The sequence below is a fragment of the Stenella coeruleoalba genome, assembly GCF_951394435.1.
Source record: "Stenella coeruleoalba genome assembly, chromosome: 7".
In the NCBI taxonomy this organism is placed as follows: Eukaryota; Metazoa; Chordata; class Mammalia; order Artiodactyla; family Delphinidae; genus Stenella; species Stenella coeruleoalba.
The window spans coordinates 37,182,785-37,206,418 of record NC_137153.1 but is presented as its reverse complement, the minus strand read 5'-3'; the positions used below and the strand labels follow the sequence as shown (position 1 = coordinate 37,206,418).

Sequence of the window (23,634 nt, the reverse complement as noted above, 5' to 3'; positions counted from 1 at the left end):
GATTTAAAGCCTTAAAGCCTGATTTTTTTCTTATTGGAGCTGAAAAAACATAAAACTAGAAGCTTGGTTGAAGGCTAGCCTTTTCTTGTAATTTATTTTTTTCTTATTTAGCATCTTTGGAGGCTGTATTAGCTTTTTCAGCAATGGAAATTTAGCTACGTCTGGACTTAGTTCAGTGATAATTTCATTAGGAGGAAAAGATATAAGCTTGAGAAAACCTAATAAAACATTATCAAAAATAATATAATTATTATTAAAGTCAACAACAATAATAACAGCAACAAGCTAACAGTTGAGTATTTATTTTGGGTGCCAGGCACCCTGCTAAATATTTTATAGGCACTAGACCCATTTAAATATGTTCCAGTGTGCCTGGGACAGGCTTGTGTCTGTTATCCCACCATAATTATAATAGGTACCTCTTTTAACTCTCAAAAGTGTCACGGTCTACAATTTATAAGTGTATCGTCACCCTATTTGACACTCACAGTTACTGCTTGAGGTCAGTTACTTGGTCAGTCACACACCCACTCTTTCTTTCATTTGTTCATTGGCTCATTCATTCCAGTATGTAGAAAAAATTCTCCAACTAGTTATCAAACTTCTCAATATTTTTGAAGCAATGGATTTATGTTTACCTTAGAGGCCATGTCATGCAGAATTACTTGTACTCCACAGACTTATGAAAGGATTGCATAAGCCCTCCCAGAAAGGTTTTACACAATGTGCAGCCTGCAGGTGGCTATTACGGCAACCCCAGGGATAGACGTAAGGAGTCTGGTTTGACTTTTGAGCCAAGAAATTATAAAGTTCCTCTAGGTTATCTAAACTGCAGAGAGGAGCAAGCATCTGCTGTTTAAAAGAAGACAGGCTGCCCATTTCTGAAAATACATGACTATATTTGGAAGCCAAGGCCAAAGACACCCAACCAATTGTAAACCAGATGAAATTCCACTGGTGATTGTGGTAAGCAAATAGTTGGAAGGCTAAACACAGGGCAGGGCACCTTGGTCAAAGAAAGTACGTGGTTTCTAAATGACCACGCAGCACACTTGGGGAACTCTTCAAGGGGCTGGGGGAAAGGGGGTACCAGTGAGGAGGTGGTAATGTGAATCAGCCTCCCCGTGTCAACATGTGGCTGGGATGCTCTGTCTATGGGAAAGTGTCCATGGAAAGGCTCCAGCCCTTACGCCACTGCTTGGGGAACTTGCTGAGCTGAAGCCATAAGAATTGGACAAGTTGAAGACCACCCAGCATTTCTCGACAGTCTGTCCCCTGTGGATTAGCAGACATAATTTTCCAAACCAAATAAATTTTATTAGTTACTGAGGGAGAACATGCTATCACAAGTAAAATAAATAGCAAAGGAGTTCAGGCCTACTCGTGGAGCCGCTACCCTCAGCTTTCCATCTGAGCACTGCTGGTCGAGGAGGAGTGGCTATTCTCTAAGCAGGCCTCCTTCTCGCCAGTAATTTCTGAAGCAGCTTTGTGGGGTTTCACAGAGGATGCCGAGGGGCATTCTCCTTCTCATTACCTTTAATTCAACTCTTGCTGAAAAAGTAAGACTGGAAATACAAGTTGTTAAGACCATATTCTTCAATAAAATGTATGACTAAATAAATCAGAAATAGAGCTACCAAGGTGAAATGCAAAGAGCATTTTACTTAAAAGTAAATACTATGAATAATTGCTTTGGAGGGTAAAAAATGAAATTTGCTGGGGTGAGCCACTAGAACCTGCAGTGTGTACTCAGGTAAATGATGTGACGGACACATGCATGTGGAGCACACTTACCACATTATATAGACTTTCAGATTGATTATTATCCAATATCTTACATAAATAACAAAGATAACTGATCAGACTCCTCAGGAAGTTCAGACTCTTGGATAAATTTTGACATAAGTGTAAAGTAGACAGAAAAAAAGACTTCATATGCTTAACCATGAAAATTATGTTCTGACCTTTTTTTAAAGCATCAAATAATTTAACATTCTATATCTCTTTCTAAATCTTACCTTAACAAATTCCTGAGTTATAACTTTCATAAAAAATGAAATTAAAATATACATTATAATTTTTAGGAATTATATGTAAAAAACAACAAATACTCTATTGGTAACTACTTCTTCTGAAAGAATGATGGCAGCTTTGAGGTTGTTCACTTTCCAAATGTAATAAATCAATTTGAAAATGGGAAGAAGATCCATTTACTACAGCATAAATAAATAAATGAAACCATTAGGAATAAGAAATGTCTAAAACCTATATGTGAAAAATATGTAAAAGACTCCTTAAGATCATGAAAGTAAACCTGAACAAAATGGAAAGACGTTAAGTGTTCTTGAATAGGTGGATAGAAACCCTTAACATCATAAAGTTGTCCATTCTTCCTCGGTTAATCTACATATGTAACATGAGCCTCCCTCCAGATAACATGAGCTGACTTTCCTGGAGCTAGACAAATTGGTTTCAAAGTTTACTCGAAAGATAAGACAATCAAGAATTGCCAGAAAAACCCAGAAAAAGAAGAGAAATGAGTGGGAAATAGCCTTACTTTATATTAGAAAGACTCTGTTATTAAAACAAAGTGGTACTGATGTGTAAATGTATGATAGGCCAAAGAAACAGAACAGAAAATAATAAAACAGGCCTAAATGCATACAGAAATTAAGTACAACTCAATCCACGGGTAAGGAGGGCTAACTGTACTACCAACTGTACCCTGCCATTTTACATAAGGGACTTGAGCATCTGTGGATTTTGGTATCCACGGGCGTCCTGAAACCAATCCCCCATGGATACTGAGAGATGGCTGTATATGACTAAGGGAGCATCTTAAGTCAGTGGAGGGTTGACGGGGCGAATGCACCCTTTATCACACTCAAGGTGGTAGGATGCTCTGTAACCTGAAAGTGGGGAAAAGCAACAAACTTACTTCAAGAAATAACTTGCAAAACAAAAGGAACCTATAGATTGAAAGAGATTTGTGAACCCATCAACCAAATGCAATGTGTGGACTTTGGACTCTTAATTCCAAAAAACCAAACAGGAGAATTTGTTCTCTGCCTAAATACGTGGTGATGATCATGAATCAGTGTCAATTTTAAGATATAATAATGGTACTGTAGTTAATGTTTTTAAAAAATGTGCTATATAGAGACTTCTGGTTTCCCATTCTGCATGTCAGGAGCTTGTAAGTCACCACTTTGTCCTAACAAAAGTAAAAAGCAGAACAGACTGAAAAATCAACAACTCTTCTTGCATCCTTAAGAGAAGGGAGGACACAGGGCAAACCTTGGTCCCCGAGACTGGAGATAACAGGAAAGCGAATACAGGGAATCACAGCTGACTGGAGCAGAGGTCCACAAGTAGAAACCACCACAGGCACGAGTGCTGGGTAGGAAAACCTGAACTGGAATTAGCAAATGGCTGGAGGGTCACTGTGAACAACTCGGAAAGTTAAAAACTCCAGGGAGACTCAGTCCTAGAGGGGCCCCCACAATATTGTGAGATTTACCTCCAGGAGTTCCCACCAGGTTCACATAGTAAATATCAGAGAAAAAGTCACCCCTGCTTTAGGCAGAAAGAGGGGAAAGGGAATCACTTTTAAATACAACAGAGCTCTCTGTTTTTCTTAACAAGGCCTGACCTCAGGAGTATTATCAGAGCCTAACTGACCAGGCGGAAAGGAAATAACCACTTCCAGACAGCTCTAGGCATACTATCCCACTTAAGAGGAAGAAAAAACTGAGAAAAACTTATGAAGTTCCCAGTGCAGAGGCACAGACTCACTGAAAGACTGAGACCTAATCATAAGACTATAGAACACTTCCTCTCCCCTCACATCTCATCACCACATTACAAAAAGCCTATTTACAGCAGTTCCTTTTACTTAGTACACATCTTGTCCAGCTATTAAGAAAAAAATTACTTGACGTACCAAAAGGGGAAAGAAACACAATTTGAAGAGACAGAGGAAGAATCAGAACCAGACACGGCAGAGATGTTGGAATTATCAGACTGGAAATTAAAAAGAACTATGATTAACATGCTAAGGGCTCTGATGGATAAAGTAGACAGCATGCAAGAACAGATGGGCAATGTAAGCAGAGAGATGGAAATACTAAGAAAGAATCAAAAAAGAAATATGAGAGATAAAAAAATACTGTAAAAGAAATGAAGAATGCCTTTGATGAGCTTATTAGTAGACTTGGTGGGAAAAGAAATCTCTGACCTAGAGGATATATGAATGGAAACCTTGCAATCCGAAAAGCAAAGATGGCAAAGACTGAAACAAACCAGAACAGAATTTCCAAGGGATGTGGCACAGCTACAAAATACAGCATATGTGTAATGGGTCTAACAGAAGAAGAAAGAGAAAAAGGTACAGAAGAAATATTTGAAATGATAATGACTGAGACTTTTCCCAAATTAATGTCAGACACCAAATCACAATTCCAGGAAGCTCAGAGAACACAAGCAAGATTAATGCCAAAATCCTACACCTAGGCATATCATTTTTCAACTACCAAAAAAAAAATTAAAGATAAGGAAAAACCCTGAAAGAAGCCAGAGGAGAAGAAATATCTTACCTATAGAGGAACAGAGATAAGATTACATCCAACTTCTCAGAAACCATGCAAGCAAGCAGAGGGTAAAATGACATACAAAAGTGTTGAGAGAAAAAACCCACCATGTAGAATTCTGTACCCTGTGAAATTATCCTTCAAAAGTGGAGAAGAAATAAAGGCTTTCTCAGACAAATGAAAATTGAGAGGATCTGTCGCCAATACACCTGCTTTGTAAGAAATGTCGAAAGAAGTTCTTTAGAAAGAAGGAAAATAATATAGGTCAGAAACTCAGAACTACATGAAGAGCAATGAAGAAGAAATAACTGAAGACAAAATAAAAACTTTTATTTTTCCTATTCTTAATTGAGGTAACAGATAATTGTTTGCTCAAAAATAATAATATGAACAATGTACTCAATTATGTATGTTTATGTGTATGTATATGCTTACGTATGCTCATATGTATGTGAAACGAATGACAACAATGGTATAAGGAAGGAGAGGGAGGAATTAGGATTATTTTTTTATTATAAGGTATTGGATTTGGATTAGCTGCCGATGTATATTGCAAACTCCAGGGCAAACACTAAAAAAGTTAAAAAAAAGAAGTGTAAGAAATATGCCAAGAAAGGAGATAAAATAAGATCACATAAAATGTTCAGTTAGAACCACCAAAGGCAGAAAAAGGGTAGAAGACAAAAAGAGGAACAAACAGCAAGGACAACAAATATAAAGCAGTAATAAATATAATAGATATTAGTCCAACTATAACAATAATCACTTTGAACCTCAATGGTCTAAATGCATCAATTAAAAGACTGAGATTGACAAAGTGGATCAAAACAAGACCCAGCTATACCTTGTCTACAAGAAACCTATGTTAAATATAAAAACGCATGTAGATTAAAACTAAATGGATGGGACTTCCCTGGTGGCACAGTGGTTAAGAATCCACCTGCCAATGCAGGGGACACTGGTTCAATACCTGGTCTGGGAAGATCCCACATGCCGTGGAGTAACTAAGCCCGTGTGCCACAACTACTGAGCCTGCTCTCTAGAGCCCGTGAACCACAACTACTGAATCCTCCTGCCACAACTACTGAAGCCCACGTGCCTAGAGCCTGTGCCCTGCAACAAGAGAAGCCACCACAATGAGAAGCATGTGCACTGCAACGGAGAGTAGCCCCACTCACCGCAGCAAGAGGAAGCCTGCACACAGCAACAAAGACCCAGTGCAGCCAAAAATAAATAAATAAAATAAATTAAAAAAAAAAAAGACAACAACTAAATGGATGGAGAAAAATATACCACGCTAACACTAATCAAAAGAAAGCAGGAGTAGCTATATTAATTTCAAATACAGCAGACTTCAAAGCAAGGAAAGTTATCAGGAATATGTAGCTCATTACATAATGAAAAGGGGTTCAATTTTCCAAGAAGATATAACAATCCTTAACTTGTATGGGCCTAACAACAGACTGTCAAATTATGTGAGGAAAAAAACTAATAGAAGTGTAAAGAGAAATAGATGAATCTACTATCATAGCTGGAGACTTCAACATCCCACTATCAAAAATGGACTGATCCAGCAGCCAGAAAATCTATAAGAACATAGCTGAATGCAACAAAACCATCAATCAAGTGAATATGATTGTCATCTATAGACTACTTTATCCAACCACAGCAGAACACACATTCTTCTTAAGCGCACATGGAACATTCACCAAAACAGACCATATTCTGGGCTATAAAACATACCTTAACAAATTTAAAAGAAAAAAAGTCATATAATGTCTGTTCTCAGACCACAATGGAATTAAATTAGGAACCAATAACAGAAAGTTAACTTGAAAATCTCAAATAATGTGGAGATTTAATAACATAGTTCTAAGCAACACACAAATCAAAGAAGAAACCTCCAGAGAAATTTAAAATTATTTTAAACTAAATGAAAATGAAAACATAACTTATCAAAATTTGTGGAATACAGTGAAGCAGTTCTTAGAGGGAAATTTATAGCACTGAATATATATTTAGAAAAAAAAGAAATATCTAAGATGAATAATCCAAGTTTCCAACTCAGGTAACTAGAAAAAGAAGAGCAAATTCAATCTAAAGTAAGTAGAAGAAAAAATAGAATTAGAGCTGAAATCAAATGAAAATGCAAACAGGAAATCAATAGAGAAAATAAATGAAACCTAAAGGTGGTTATGGAAAAGACCAATAAAATCAACTAGCCAGGCTAACTAAGAAAAAAGAGAGGGCACAAACTACTAACGCCAGAAATGAAAGAGGAGACATCACTGCAGATCCTAAGGCATCAAAAGGACAGTAAATGAGTACTCTGAACAAGTTTATGCCAACGAATTTGATACCCTAAGTGAAATGGACCAAATACTTGAAAGACACAATCTGCCAAAACTCACACAAGAAGTAAAAGACTAAATGAGTAGGGCTACATCTCTTAAAAGAAATGGAATGAATAAGTAATAACCTTTCAAAACAGAAAGCACCAGGCTTGGATGAATTCACTGGTGAATTCTGCTAAACATTTAAGGACAGAATTATACCAATTCTTTACAATCTCTTTTGGAGGACAGACGCTGAGGGAATACTTCCTAACTCATTCTATGAGGCCAGAATTACACTGATACTAAAAGCAGACAAAGACATTACAAGCAAAGAAAACTTAGAGACCAATATCTCTGATGATCATAGATGCAAAAATTCTCAACAAAATACTAGAATCCAACAATGTATAAAGAATTAAATATCATGCTCAAGTGGAATTTGTCCCAAATATGCATGGCTGGTTCGACTTTTGAAAATCAATCAATTAATATAATTCATTACATCAATAGGCTAAAAGGAAAAATCACATGATCATATCAGTAAATGCAGAAAAAGCATTTGATAAAATCCAAACCCATTCAATATAAAAACTTTCAGTAAACTAGGACTAGAGAGGCACTCCCTCAAATTGATAAAGAATATCTACAGAAACCCTACAACTAATAATCATAATAATTGTAAGAAACTTGAAGCTTGCCCACTGAGTTCAGGTACAAGTCAAAGATGTTCCCTTGCACCATACTTTTTCAACTTCATTATAAAGTCTAGCTAATGAAGTAAGAACAGAAAAGGAAATAAAAGCTATACAGATTGGGAAGAAAGAACGAAAACTGTCAGGACTTCCCTGGTGGTGCAGTGGTTAAGAATCCGTCTGCCAACGCAGGGACATGTGTTTGAGCCCTGGTCCGGGAATATCCCACATGCCGTGGAGCAACTAAGCCCGTCTGCCACAACTACTGAGCCTGCACTCTAGAGCCCGCGAGCAACAACTACTGAAGCCCGCGTGCCTAGAGCCTGTGCTCCACAACAAGAAGCCCGCGCACCGCAACAAAGAGTAGCCACTGCTCGCTGCAACTAGAGAAAGCCTGCACAGCAACGAAGATCCAACACAGCCAAAAATTATTTTAAATAAAAATAAAAATAAATAAATAAATAAAACTGTCTTTGTTCACAGATTAACTGATTATCCATGTAGAAAATCCAAAATAATTGATTAAAAAACTGGAACTAATAAGCAATTATAGAAAAGTAGCAGGATACAAGTTAAAATACAAAAGCCAATCACCTTCTTATATACCAGCAGTGAACAAGTGGAGTTTGAAATTAAAAAGAAGATACCAAGTACCTCCCAAGTTAAATAATTATGTATAAATTTTACAAAGTATGTACAAGGCCTAGATTAGAAAAAATACGAAACTCTGATGAACAAAATCAAAGAAGAACTACATAAATGGAGGATATCCATGGATAGGAAGACTCAATATTGTCAAGATCTCAGTTTTTCCCAATTTGACCTATAGATTCAATGAAATCTCAATCAAAATCCCAACAAGTTATTTTGTGGATATCAACAAACTGATTTTAAAGTTTATATGGAGAGGCAAAAGACCCAGAATAGCCAATACAATATTGAAGGAGAAGAGAAAAGCTGGAGGACTGACACCACCTGACTTCAAGATTTACACAAAGCTACAGTAATCAAGACAGTGTGATACTGATAAATAGACCACTGCAACAGAGAGACCAGAAATACCTAAGTAGAGTCAATTGATTTTTGATAAAGGAGCAAAGGTAATACAGTAAAGATTGTCTTTTCAACACATGGACGTCCACATGCAAAAAATCTGATTCTAGACACAGACCTTATACCCCTCATAAAAATTAACTCAAAAATGGATCCTAAATCTAAATTTAAACTACAAACTATAAAACTCCTATAAGATAACATAGGAGAAAACCTAGATGATTGAGTTTGGCGATGGTGATGACCTTTTAGATTAAAAAAAAAAAAAATCCATGAAAGAAAGAATTGATAAGCTAAACTAATGAGAGAGAGCGCTCAAATCTCAAATAAATAAAATTATAAATAAAAGAGGAAACATATTACAACTGACACCATACAAATACAAACGATCATAAGAGACTACTATGAAAAATTATACACCAACAAATTGGACAACCTAGAAGAAATGGATAAATTCCTATAAACATACAACCAACCAAGACTGAATCGTGAAGAAATAGAAAATCTGAACAGAATAATTACTAGCAAGGAGATTGAGACAGTAATCAAAACTTGCCAACAAAGAAAAGTCCACCCAGATGGCTTCACTGGTGAATTCTACCAGACACTTAAAGAACTAATATCAATCCTCCTCAGTCTTCCAAAAAAACAGAAGAGGGAGAACACTTCCAAACTCATTTTATGAGGGCAGCACTACTCAGATACCAAAACCAGACAAGGATACCACAAGGAAGGATAATTATAGGTCAATATCCCTGATGAATATTGATGCAAAAATCTTCAACAAAATATTAGCAAAACAAATTCAACAATACATTAAAAAGATCACGTACCATGAATGATATTGTGATTTATAATAAGATACGTATTTGGCCTTGGACCCCATTCCTGACACAGAGCTCCTAAAACCCTTGGAATTTCCTAAGTGAAGAGAGCTATTAAGGTATCTATTGTTATGTTAATGAGGTGACTTTTAGACTTCACTTAAGGGTAGGGGCTGGTTGCCAAGAGAACCAACCATGTGACTAGAGGATGGGAATTTTCAGTCCCATCCCACTAACCTCCAGGGAGGGGAGAAGGGTCTGGAGATTGAATCACTTGCCAATAGCCAATGGTTTAATCAGTCATGCCTATTAATGAAGCCTCCCTTAAAACCCAAAAGGCTGGTGTTTGGAGAGCTTCCAGGGTGGTAAACATGTGGAGATCAGGGGAGAGTGGCACACCTTGAGAGGGCAAGAAAGCTCTGCACCCTTTCCCCATACCTTGCCCTATGCATTTCTTCCATCTGGCTGTTGCTGAGTTACATCTTTTTATAATAAACCAGTAATCTAGAAAGTAAAATGTTTCCCTGAGTTCTGTGAGCCATTCTAGCAAATTAATCAAAGCCAAGGAGGGAGTTGTGGGAACCCCCAATTTGTAACCAGTTAGTCAGAAGCATAGGCAAAAACCTGGGCTGGCAACTACATCTGAAGTGGAAGGTGGTCTTGTGCAACTGGGCCCTTTACCTGTGCAATCTGATGCTATCTCTGATAATATCAGAATTGAGCTGAATTCTCGAATAGCCTGCTAGTGTCAGAGAACTACTTGTTGGTGTGGGGAAACCTACACACACACACACACACACACACACACACACACACACACACACACACACACACACACACACACACACACACACACACACACACACACGTTGGAATTGGGTCCAGGGGCCTAATTTGTTGACCAAGTGGGATTTATACCTAGAATACAAGGATGGTTCAACATCCACAAATCAATCAATTGTGACATACCACATTAACAAACTGAAGGATAAAAAAAATCTTATCATCATTTCAATAGATGTAGAAAAAGCATTTGGCAAATTTCAATATCCATTTATGATGAAAACTCTCAAAAAAACAGGTATAGAAGGCAAATAGCTCAACATAGTAAAGGCCATATATGACAAGCACACGGCTGACATCATATTCAACATTGAAAAAGTGAAAGCTTTTCCTCTAAGAATGCCCACTCTTGCTGCTTTTATTCAACATAGTACTGGAAGCCCTAGCCAGAGCAATTAGGCAAGAAAGAGAAGTGAAAGGCATTCAAATCTGAAAAGAAGTAAAACTGGCTCTATTTGCACATGACAGGAGATACACACACCAACACAAACACACACACACACACACACACACACACACACACACTAAAGACTTCACAAAAAAACCGTTACAACTAATAAACAAATTCAGTAAAGTTGTAGGACACAAAATCAATACAAAAATCAACTGTGTTTCTAAACATTAACAATAAATTATCTAAAAAAGAAATTAAGAAAACAATCACACTTACAATTGCATCAAAAAGGCTAAAATACCTAGGAATAAATTTAACCAATGAGGTTAATGATCTGTTCACTGAAAACCATAAGATTTTGAGGAAAGAAACTGAAGAAGACACAAATAAATGAAAATATATACTGTGCTCATGGATTGGTACATATACACAAAATCGGCTATTATTTAGCCATGAGAAAGAAGGAAATCCTTGGCTGTGACAACATGGATGGATATTGAGGGCACTATGCTAAGTGAAATAAGTTAGAAAGAGAAACACAAGTATGATATCACTTTATGTGGAATCTAAAAAAGCTGAACTCATAGAAACAGAGACTAGAATGATGGTTATTAGGGACTGGTGGGGTGGGAGAAATGGGAATATGTTGATCAAAAAGTACAAACTTCCAGTTATAAGTTCTGAGGATCTAATAATGTACAGGATGGTGATTATAGTCAATAATACTGTATTGCATATTTGAAAGTTGCTAAAAGAGTGGATCTTAAATGTTCTCATCACAAAAAAAGAAATGGTAATCCTGTGATGTGAGGGAGGTGTTAACTAACACTACGGTAGTAGTCATTTTGCAATATAAAAGTGTACATCTTAAACATATGCAATGTTATATGTCACTTATATCTCAATAAAGCTAGGAAAAAATAAAATGTAATAAATTAATATAAATTCTGATATTTTTTCTTGTGCCTACATGGAAACATAACAAGAAGCAAGTGCTTTTTTGTCTTATTTGGTAAAAATATTAAACATTTTTTTAAACTTTCCTAAATTTTATCCCAATTATTGTAGATATAAATACATTTTATGTTTCATATATTTTTACAAATTTTATATAACATATTTTTAGATTTATTTTATAATTTAATATTTTATTCAAAAATAAAATTTATTTATAATATATTTTCTTATATTAAAAATGGACCCCTGGCTTTACAAAGGAGAATTAAGAGATTTCTCTTCTCATCTCACAGGTGTTTCATCAGGAAAAGATGAAATCAAAACGTCAGAGATTTCTCTGACTTGTGAGAGTGGGACATCTACTCCAAAGTAATGCGCTAAACTGTAAATGAAAAACAAATACGAGGAAAGTTATTTTTCCCTTGGCTTTATAGATGTTAATAATTTACCTTACTGTGTCTTATTCAATAGAATGTTTTCAAATACTATTATACTGCTAATTAATTGCAGCAGCAACTTGAGACCGATCATTCAGAATCTAAACAAAAAGGAATTAAATAATTAAAATGTGTATGTGATAAGTTAATATTTCATCAACAGAACCGTACTTCTGCCTTAAAATTGAATCTCTAGATATGGCTGGACAAGTTGTGTTGCTTGTATTAACACAAGTTGGTATTAGCACCAACTAAGGACAGGAGTTTTTTTAGGTGAACTTGGCAGTACACACGTGGTACAGAAATACTTGAAGTGCTGAATAACTATTTTGAATCCCATGGTTCTCCTAGAACAACTGTGTTGACATATTATGCATCATAGTGCAAAAGCAATAGTGAGTAAAACTGCTATGCCTAACACAAATCAAAGAAGGAACAGTAGTCACTGTATTCTTTACTACCACATACTCACAGTAAAAACACTGCCAGTTTCACATAAAAATGCATTTCATGAAAAATATTAATATAAAATATTGATTTCATTAAATTTTACCCTTGAGGATACTTTCAATTAAAAACATTCTGTGTGGTGAAAAGGTATGCATAAAGCATTTCTGCTACATACCAAAACACGATGATTGTCTAGAGGAGAAGCACTTGGGCAACTTGCTGAGCTATAAGATCAACTAGCCACTTTTTTCCTTCTTGGAAATTTACTTGAAAAAAATCACTGGCAGACAAACAATCGTTATTCAGACTTGAGTATTTGGCACATACTTTCTCAAAAATTAGAGAAGTGACCCTAGCACACTAAGGAAAACAACTGACAGTATTTATAACCAATGATAAATTTGAGTTTTTAAGCTCAGAAATTAGAATCTTGGAAAATTTGCTTTCACCAATGTAAGCTTTACAGCTTCCCAACACTTATAAGACATTTCTGATGAGACTGGTGGTGAATGAATGTAAATTTTGATAGTATAAAGTGAAATATGTCAATGTTTGGAAGATCTGCCTAACTTAATGAACCAATATTTTCCAAATGAACCATGTATGAAGCTATAAAATAAGATCCATTAAAAATGCAAGACAGACCAATTGGTTTTAATGTAACAGCATGAACAGCTCATTGATATAATTTCAGATTCCACATTGCAACTAACCTTTAAAAAACCACCATTTTCAATTTTTGGTGAGGTATCCATGTCGCATATCCACAATTACCTGAGATGGCTATTAAAATATGTCTTTAACAAGTACATAACTGTGTGAAGCTGGATTTTCTTCATATACCTCAACCAAAAAAACATATTGCATCAGACTGAATACAGAAATATCTGTGAGAACCTAGCTCTCTTCTTTTAAGTCAAACAATAAAGAGGTTTGCAAAAATGTGAAAACAATGCCACTCTTGTTAGACAATTTTTTTCTTGGAAAAGGTCACTGTTTTTCATTAAAAATATGCTATTTGTATTAACATGTAATCAATTTATTGTTATTTTAAAATGAAGTGATAAATATTTTTTAAACTTTTGTTTTAATTTCAAATATGGTAAATATTGATAGACAGAACCCACATTTTTTAGAAAGCTCATTGAGATCCTCAATAATTTTTAGGAATGTAAAGTGGTACTGAGACCAAAACATTTGAAAATTGCATTTCCAACATACTAAAGTATTCTAAGAAAAGGAAAAACAAAATTGAATGATAAGGTAGATGGTCATCACTTACAGCAAAAAAGCCTCATTCACAGCATCACAGAACTCAGGCCAGAGCACTTCCTGAGGTTCATGTCCATGGTAGGTGAGCAGAGCCTCTACCAATGGTTCAAAATCTGGCAGAGTAACAAGTGGGACACAAACTCGTGACAGGGACCTTACTCGTTCAGGAGCCATTCTATGGAATAAATAAAATGAGAAATAAGTACCCAAATCTTACAGCCACATGTACTGATAGTTAAAGGCATATAAAATCTTCATGTTAAAAAGGTTCATGACAGGTCATTTGCTTTGCCCCTCATATAAAAAGGGGTACCCTAACACCATCTATGAACTCTATTCTCTTACATAGTTCTCTAGGAAGAAACCCTTTAGCTGCAGTTCCCATTTTGATCTCTCTCGTTGTCAGGACTGTGGCTTAACCCTCTACAGGTACCTCCCGCTTACCATGCCCAAAATAGAACTTGAATTCCTTCCCCAAATGTTCTCTTCCCCCAGTGCTCCCTATCTCATTTGCTCAAGCCCAAACCCTTGAAGTCCATCCTTGATTCCTCCTTTTTCTCTCCTGCCCCTTATCTGATCCAGTGGTTAATACCATTAGTTCATTTCATTACTTCTCTACACATCCATCACTACCGCCTAATTCACCATCATCTCCAGCCTGGGTTACTGTAGGGCCCTCCTAATTTTCTCCCTGCTTCTGCCCTCACCTGTCTTGTCTCTCTCTGGAACAGGTCCAGACCCCTTAAAAATTCAGATCACTTCACTTGTCTGCTCAATGGCTTTCCACCTCACACAAAGAACAAGCCAAGTCTTAGTTGCCAAGGCCTTCCATGGTGGGGCTCCCTCTGTTTCTCTGGCTTTATCTTTCCACTCTTACTTTGCCCATTCTGCTCTGGCGTTTCCAGCCTCTGACTACTCCAGATAAGTTCCTGTTGTTCATTCTGCCTGGAACACATGGTTAGCTCCTTCATCTTGTATAGGTCTCAGCTCAAATCTTGCTTTATGTAGGGGAGTTCCCTGACCATCCCATATAAATGCACTGGCTAATATGGTAGCAATCAACCACATATGGCAACTTAAACTTAAACTAACTGGAATGAAATGAAACTTAAATTCCATTCCTCAGTTGCACTAGCACAGATCAAGAGGTCCAACAGCTACATGAGGCTAGTGGTTTACTGTATCAGACAGTGCAAATTCACAAGGCTTGTCCATTACTGCAGAAAGCTCCACTGACAGCACAGCTAAACATATAAGTGTCCTCTTATCTCACTGTGTTCTTCTCTCTCTTACCCTGTTTTACTTTTCTTCACAGTACTTTTCATCACCTGACCTATAATGTATTTGCTTGTTTATTGTTCATGGTCTGTTTCTTCCTGCTAGGACATCCACTCTGTAAGGGCAGGCACTTTTCCTATTTTGCTCACTCCTCTATTCCTAGTATGTAGGGACAACTCCTACTTATAGCTCCAGAAACAGATATTAAATGAATAAATGAACAACTAGAAACCAGGAAGATGAAAGTTTGGGATGTATGCTATTAGATCATTCTCTAGGTATCTTCATATAAAACCATAAATCTACAAATTTAGTCTTTTTTTGTGAAACACAAATGAAACCACAATATAGAACATATAGCTGTCACTCATTTTTTTTTTACTTGTTGCCTATTTTTAAAATATATGTGTTTTGTATTTTAACAATATCTCCATTTATGGGCATTTAGGTTGTTTCTAATTTTTCACTATGAAATACTGCTGCAGCAGTATCCTTGCACATGCCTGTTTGTGCCCCCATGTGAACATCTGCATATTGAACTGCTTTCCAAAAGACTACAAATTTACTTTTCTACCCCTGACAGTGATATTATTCTGGATATTTTTACTTCTTCCTAATCTGGGCAAAAATTATCCCATTGTTTTCATCTGCATTTCCCTGATTTTTTTTTTTTTTTTTGCGGTACACGGGCCTCTCACTGTCGTGGCCTCTCCCATTGCGGAGCACAGGCTCCAGACGCGCAGGCTCAGCGGCCATGGCTCACGGGCCCAGCCGCTCCGTGGCATGCGGGATCTTCCCGGACCGGGGCACGAACCCGTGTCCCCTGCATCGGCAGGCGGACTCTCAACCACTGCGCCACCAGGGAAGACCCCCTGATATTTTCTGAGATTGAATATTTGTGTGTTCCCCACTTGTATTTCTGCTTCAGTGAATTTGTTTTTGAATTTTTGTATATTTGTCCTATTTATTCATCTAATAAATATTTTTGAACCCTTACTATATTCAAACCTGTTTGCAGTGGTAGTGCTACAGAAGCAAAGACAAGACAAAGCTTAGTAATGAAAAGCATAAAATGCCAGATGATATCAAGTGCCATAATGAAACTAAAATACACTGAGGGGTAAGAGAGGGCAAGAATTTACTGAGGGGAGCATTTGAGCAGAGATCTAAAGGAAGTGTATGAACAAACCATATATGTACGTGGGAGAAGGATGTCACAGGCAGATGCAAAGCAAACACGAAGCCCTGGAGTATCTAAGTACAACAGAGTCCAAGGTGGCAAGTCCACAGTGAATGTGGCGGTGGGGGTGGGGGGGAAGGCAGGTTTTGAAGAGACCAGTGTAAGAACCTGGGATGTTAGTCTTTTTTTTTTAACTTATTTTTTAGTTTTATCAAACTTACAGATACAACTACCTTAAATAGTCAAATAGCTCTTCAAAGCTTATGAAAAAACAGCAGCTTTTGAACAAGCACTCCCACTCCCATTTTCTGATCTCAGAGGCAACCATTTTCAAGTCTAACTCATGCTTTAGATATTTAATATGTTTTTTCCTGTGGGTTTAGTGACTATTATTTGGCTTGCTTGTTTGCTTTTTTCTTGGCACTGATGATTATTTTAATGCTAAACTCCCGCCCAAGTATGTAATCTCCTTGCAATACGTTCAAACATATCTGATATTCTGCCATTTTCATCTTCTTAAAAGAAATTTCTCTTAGAACCCTCTGACCTATTCCAATCTGAACAGGTTGCTTTTTACTCCCTTTGTACAGTTATCTTGGGACCTGTACCATAGGGATTTCTTTCACTTCTCTCCTGGATCCCATATCTTCTTCTTTCTTGGTTTATTCTTCTTACGTGAGAAAAGGTACAAGAGAGGTAAAGTATTTGAGACCTTGCATGTTTGAAAATATCAGTACTTTACTCTCATACTTGATTGATACTTTGGCAGATTATAGAATTCTGGTAATTTTCCTACAGAATTGTGAAAGTATGGTTCTACTATCTTTTAAATTTCAGTGTTGTTCTTGAGAAGTCCCATGCTGCTATGAACCCTGACCCTTTATATAAGTCCTGTTTGTACTCCCTGGAGGCTTTTGGATATCCTCTTAGAAATTTCACACTGATGTGTCTTGGTATGCATTTATTTCTATTCATTGTTCTGGACATTCAATGGACCTTAAATCCGGAAAGATCTTTTGAATTTCTTTGATGATTTCCTACCTATTCTTTTGTCTCTTCTTTCTGGGGACTCTGATTTTTTGGATATTGAACTTCCTAGACAGTTCTCCCTTATCTTTTCTTTCTTATTTTTCATCTCTGGGTCTTTTTGCTCTAGATTTTGAAAGAATTGTTCAACTTTATTTTCCAATCTTTTATTATGTTTTTAATTACCACTCTCTCGTTATTAATTTCCAAGAACTATTTTCTTCATTCTCTGGATGCTTCTTTTAAAAAAAAAAAAACAGCATTCCGTTCTTTATTTAAATTTTATTTTTGTCTTAGGACTCCTTTATTGATTTAGTTTTATTGAAGTATAGCTGCTGTACAATATTATATAAGCTACAGGTGTACAATATAGTGACTCACAATTTTTAAAGGTTATACTCCATTTATAGTTATTATAAAATATTGGCCATATTCTCCAGGTTGTACAATATATCCTTGTAGCTTATTTTATACCTAATAGCTTGTATCTCTTACTCCCCTACTCCTATATATTGCCCCTCTCCCCTTCCATCTCCCCACTGGTAACCACTAGTTTTCTATATCTGTGAGTCTAGCATTCTGCTCTTGTTTAGTGGATATATTACCTTTTATTTTAGTAGGGACTTTTTTTTTTTTGGCTGAGTTGGGTCTTAGTGGCGACATGCAGGATCTTTTTGTTGTGGCGCATGGGCTTCTCTGTAGTTGTGGTATGCGGTTTTTTTTTTTTTCTCTCTTTAGTTGTGGCGCAGCAGGCTCCAGAGCATGTGGGCTCTGTAGTTTGGGGCACGTGGCTCTCTAGTTGAGGCGGGCAGGGGCTCAGTAGTTGTGGCACACGGGCTTAGTTGCCCCATGGCATGCGGGATCTTAGTTCCCCGAGCAGGGATTGAAACCACATCCCCTGCATTGGAAGGTGGATTCTTTACCACTGGACCACCAGGGAAGTCCCTTAATGGGGACAATGACATGAATTTATTTTAGATGATCTTTTCTTTAAATAATCTTTTTTTTCTTTATTTTTCACTGGTTTCTACTTTCAAGACTATATGCTTAATATATTTCCTTAAATATGTAGTGACCATTGCCCGTCATCTTTTTTTTAAACACCTTAAATATATATATATATATATATATAAATTTATTTTATTTAACACCTTCAATAACCTTTATTGAAATCAACATTCAAATAGTATCTCAAGGGTGAAATTCTGTTTCAGCAAAACCAATTTAACAATTTCAAATATATATAAAAACATTTAAAAAGTAATCTTGTTAAAGGTGATCATTTCTCCTTCCCCCAGTTTATCTTCTATACATTACTGCACCAAATAAACAGGGAAGACTCTGTTCAATCATCTGCACCAAAAAAAAAAAAAGAAGAAAAAGAAAAGAAGGGAAAACTGCAGTTTGACCAGTGCCAAATATCAGAAATCACATCAAATCAGAGTGTAATTATAGGCTTAATGTGTTATAACTAAGGCTTTCGATAGTACAGGCCACAAACCCAATGTGAATTCCCACCATTTTAAGGGCTCCCGTAGCTTGACTTTGCTGGACTAAAACGCACAGGGGCCGTTACCTATGATAAATGAAGTGATGCAATACTTTTGGAAAAGTGGAAACGGGTAGTAACTAAGGGTTTACTTCCAGTTATTTCAGCAATAGTCTGGCTTGACCAGCCTGAGAAAGATTACATTTCTGGTTCTTGTTTCTGAGTTGGGCCCGAAGAGGTGAGCTGCTAGTGGAATAGAAGTTATGGCCTGTCATCTTATATTTAACAGTCAGGCACTAAAAACCCAGTAGTGAGTAATATGTGCATGGGTGGGGAAAGCTGACTGTGATCTTCACCATAGGACAGTAGTTTTTAGACTTTTTGAGTTTCAAAAACCCTTAAAAATTACTAAAAGACCAAACAGCTTTTGTTTCTGAGGTTATAACTATTGATACTCATATTTGAAATTAAAACAAAGACACCTAAAAGTATTTATCAATTCACTAAAAGTAACCATAACAAATCCATTAGGTGTTAACATGAATAACATTTTTGTTGAAAAATTACTATATTTTACAAAACAAAAACAGTGAGAAGAGTGGCACTTTTTTTTAAATTCTTGGTAAAACTGGATCTCTTAGTTACTTGATTCTCAATTGAAAGTTCTTTTATTTTTAAAAATTTATTTATTTCATTTATTTGTTTTTGGCTGTGTTGGGTCTTCGTTGCTGCTAGCGTGCTTTCTCTAGTTGTGGTGAGCGGGGGCTACTCTTTGTTGCAGTGTGCGGGCTTCTCATTGTGGTGGTTTCTCTTGTTGCAGAGCATGGGCTCTAGGCACACGGGCTTCAGTAGTTGTGGCTTGAGGGCTCTAAAGTGCAGGCTCAGTAGTTGTGGTGCACGGGCCTAGAGCTGCTCCACGGCATGTGTGGTCTTCCCAGACGAGGGCTTGGACCCGTGTACCCTGGATTGGCAGGCGGAATGTTAACCACTGCGCCAACAGGGAAGCCCGGCACTCTTTTATATGTTTGCAAATTTCTTTCCTATATGGCCTGAAAGAAGACAGCTGGATTCTTGTATTTACTTCTGCATTTAATTTGTTGCAATACGTTTTTTTTTGGTTGAACTATATGGAAAGTCTAGCCCCACACAGATATGTAGTTTTAAAAGGGAGGAGTATTATAATAGCTTCTTCACACAATTACACATATTCTCTTTTGATATTACACCAAAATTTATCAAGCGCTGCTCACCCTTTTCCTCCAAGCCTATCTAGGAATGCAGGTAGAGCTGCCTGCCATAGGTCTAGGGGGTTGGTGATGGGTGGTCTCTACCACGAGAAGGGCTGAAATTATCCACAATTTACTGGCCAAGCCTTACCCTGAAAGCTGAAAGTCCTCAAACAGACTAGAGTACTAAAACAGTTACATCAAACGGATCCTGTCAATGAAAGTTTTGTCTAGGTGAAGAGATGGACTCCTGGCACTTCCTAATCCACCATCTTCCTTGACACCCCTTTTGATCTCTGTATTAAAAGTTAAAAATAAAAAGAAGAAAACACTTGTCTTAATTTCCATTTCTTTGTCCTGTTGTATTATATCCTAGGAGAACTACTCAGCTCAATCTTTGGAGTCATTGTTGGTTAATATTTAGCTTTATCTCCTATTCATAAACTCAATAAATTGTTTATTGAATTTTCTTTTTTTATCCCCTGTAAGTCTCTTTGGAAAAAACATCAGCTTATTCCTACTTCAAGGTTTTGATAGTTTCTCTTACTATTCTTAAGATAATTAATTATTCATTTTTTATTTAAAAAATCCATTTGCTTGTCCTTGGGAATGCATATAATTGGTACATTTGCATTTTCTGTTTGTTGCATTTGGTTCATTTTTCCCTTATGGTGTCAACTTTTCATGAATGTCTGGTGATTTTCGTTTATTTGCTCTTTCTGGCATTTGGGGTTCCATGTTAGTCTCTCCGTGAGTGCTCTGTTCAGTGCAGCCCGCCTCCAGCACTTGGTCAAGGGTCAGGACGCGGTGCTGGCCAGGGCTGCCAGTAAACTGCATTCTGGGCGTTAGAGCATCCCCACACTGCTGGGAGTTGGCAGCCATCTGGTGCTTGTTCTCCTCCAAAGGCTCCTCCCCCATTCTTGTGGGAAACAGGACACCTTTGTTGTCTCTTTTTTGGGGGCAGCGGATGAGTTGGAGGAGTGTATGAGGGACTAGTCAGCTGGCTGCTATTACTGCAGTACTCTAACAAGTATCTTGTTGGCTGCCATGTACCCTACTACTCCTTGAATCCACCCGCGAAGTAACCCTCTTACAAACTTTCTGGGATGTGATATTTGCCTTGAAAAATATCCCACGACCAACCATTTTAAGCCTTTCTCACACTTTGTGGGTCATCAAAAGCCCCCCTTATTTCACAATATTATATATTTAATTGTTAAAATTTCCCTGTAATTCTAGAGGTTGGAAGCATAAAAAGAATGCTAGGACATTCAGGTGCTTAGTCCATCACCTGACTTAATTTTTTAAATTACATTTTCATCTTAATCTCCTGGCTAGATTATTAGAGTTGCTATTCCTCATAGGTCTTGCACTTAGCCTTCAGGGTCTGTCCAAGTTCTCTATAGCAGAGCTACTCAAAGTATGGTCCTGGGAATCAGCAGTATCAGCATCTTTGGGAGTAAGGCCAACAAAACTGTTTACATTTTTCCAGGGGAATCTTATACACATTGAAGTTTGAGAAACATTGCTCTACACTTTAATAGCAGTCCCCAGAACTAGATATCAATCTCTAGCAATAATCTGAATACCTTAAGGAAACATGATAGAACTGCATTTCAGGTTTATATTTGTATTAATTAATTCCTACAAATTATTAGTTTAGCTGTATTATTTTCTTGAAAATCAAGAGTAAAATTCTCATAGAGATAATTTTTTTGTCGAGCTACACAATGATATCTTTTTTTGTGTGAACAGTTTGTCTTTTCTCTTTAAATATTCACCCTTTCTAAAACTCACTTCTTGTTCTTTACCACTTTCCTAAATGACTGAAGTCTCTTCAACAGCATTTATCTTCCACAGTGCTCTATCATCTTTCTCTAACTTACCGTCTAGGTGGTTTCAGACCTAAAATTTAATTCATGTGTTTTTGAGTCTATCATCTAAGTTGTTAACAAAAAGACGTATTTATCTTGAGTTGTAAATACCTTAAGTTTTTGGAATATATGAGCTTACTGGGTAGGATAAGAGAAGGGAAAGTTGTATTCGTGTGTGATGTAGGGTGCTTTTGTGTGTGCATATTTTGCACAGAATCTAGCAGAATATTTTGCATAGAGCAAGGGCGCTATAATGTTTGAGAAATTGAAAAATATGCCTGAGAATTACATGCACTCATAATAAATCCAGAACTCTGAAATATAGGAGGACAGAGATAGTGATCTTGCCTCTACAGCCTTGACTCATCAGTCCTCCTCTTTAAAAGACCTATAAGTACAACTCTTCTCTCATTATCTTAAAAAAAAGGAAGAGAGTCAGAGACTATCACTGGTAACTGAGTGGGTGGAAAAGAGGACCTCAGCACCAAGGGCATTCATTTATCAAGCGCTGAAGCTTATGGGCTGCAGATTGTATCTCTCATTAGACTGAAAAAAACCCAAGATAATTTTCCTGAAAAATTCTAAAGTCTCAGGTAAACTGAGGTAGCTCTTGGTTCTACCAAAATGCAGGCAGGCCAAATGATAATCTTCTGAAGGGCTGCAAATGGCTCACAGCCTTCAAGGCTCCCTCTTTTGTCAGAAGCTTGCCAGAGAGCAGAGATCCAACTTCAACCAGAGTTACGCAATGTTTTCCAGACTGGATTACACTAAGCATTAGGTCTTGACTGATTGCCAGAGCAGCACTTCCAAATGATTTCTGCACAAGAATTCAACTACAGAAGGCTCAATGGTAACCATATACTGCTGGAGACATCCTTCCTATGTGGTTGTACTGAAGTTTCCAAACCATCTGCAGCAAACCATAGAACTACAAGATAAACTGATGATGCTCAGAAAGTCCACAATGTTGCTCCTTCTAGACAGTTTGTAGCAAAGAGCAAGAGAGATTTTAAACATTCTGTCATTGGATTGTTGATTTTACTTGGTGGCAAGTGAAACTCTATTTAAAGCACTATGACAAGATCGTTTATCAGCCGTCTAAAAATAATGCAAAAAGAACCAAACAGATTTTCCTAATTTCTCCTTTTGTTCCACTGACAATTTATGCATTGATGTTATTACATTAATTTCTATATTTTCTATGAGGCTTTCAAATCTTTTGAAATGAACTTTAAGCATTCAAGTGGCAAAAAGAAAAAAAGTGTAGAAACCCTCTATAAAAAAACAAACCCCAGAAAAAAAGCAGTATAGTATCATTTATAAGCAATTTAAGTTTGAGAGTCTTTTGGTTGTTTTAACATTTGAAGCCATACAAGTAGAAGGAAAGTAATGATAAGACTCAAGTTTCATAAATAATAGGAATATCTGGATCCAAGTGTATCAGAAAGTAGTTTTGCCCACCATGCTGATGTACAGATAACTTCAGATATATAGTAGGATGAACACATTGTTATGATACATATTTTAATTATTATAATAACTTATTACAGCAACAACTGTAATGGCTCCAGCATGTTTGGCAGCTCTTTCAAATATTATCATGATGCCATTCCACTAACTGATTTCACAAGATCAGTTCCTACTCAAGACAAGAGAACACACTTGGTTCAATTTATAATTCACTAGAGAACTGTAGACTTAAGAGTTCTGAGTC

The 23,634-nt window shown here is 36.8% G+C and overlaps 1 protein-coding gene across 6 annotated transcripts in view; it reads right to left on the bottom strand.

Annotated features, from left to right (window-relative positions):
• FANCC (FA complementation group C) overlaps nucleotides 1-23,634 on the bottom strand; it is a 264,270-nt gene that overhangs the window by 46,003 nt on the left and 194,633 nt on the right. For all 6 annotated transcript variants that reach the window (XM_079927798.1, XM_079927802.1, XM_079927801.1 and 3 more), the window contains one exon: nucleotides 13,858-14,022. In XM_079927798.1, coding sequence (XP_079783924.1) covers nucleotides 13,858-14,022 — 165 coding nt within the window. The remainder of the gene's footprint in view (nucleotides 1-13,857; nucleotides 14,023-23,634) is intronic.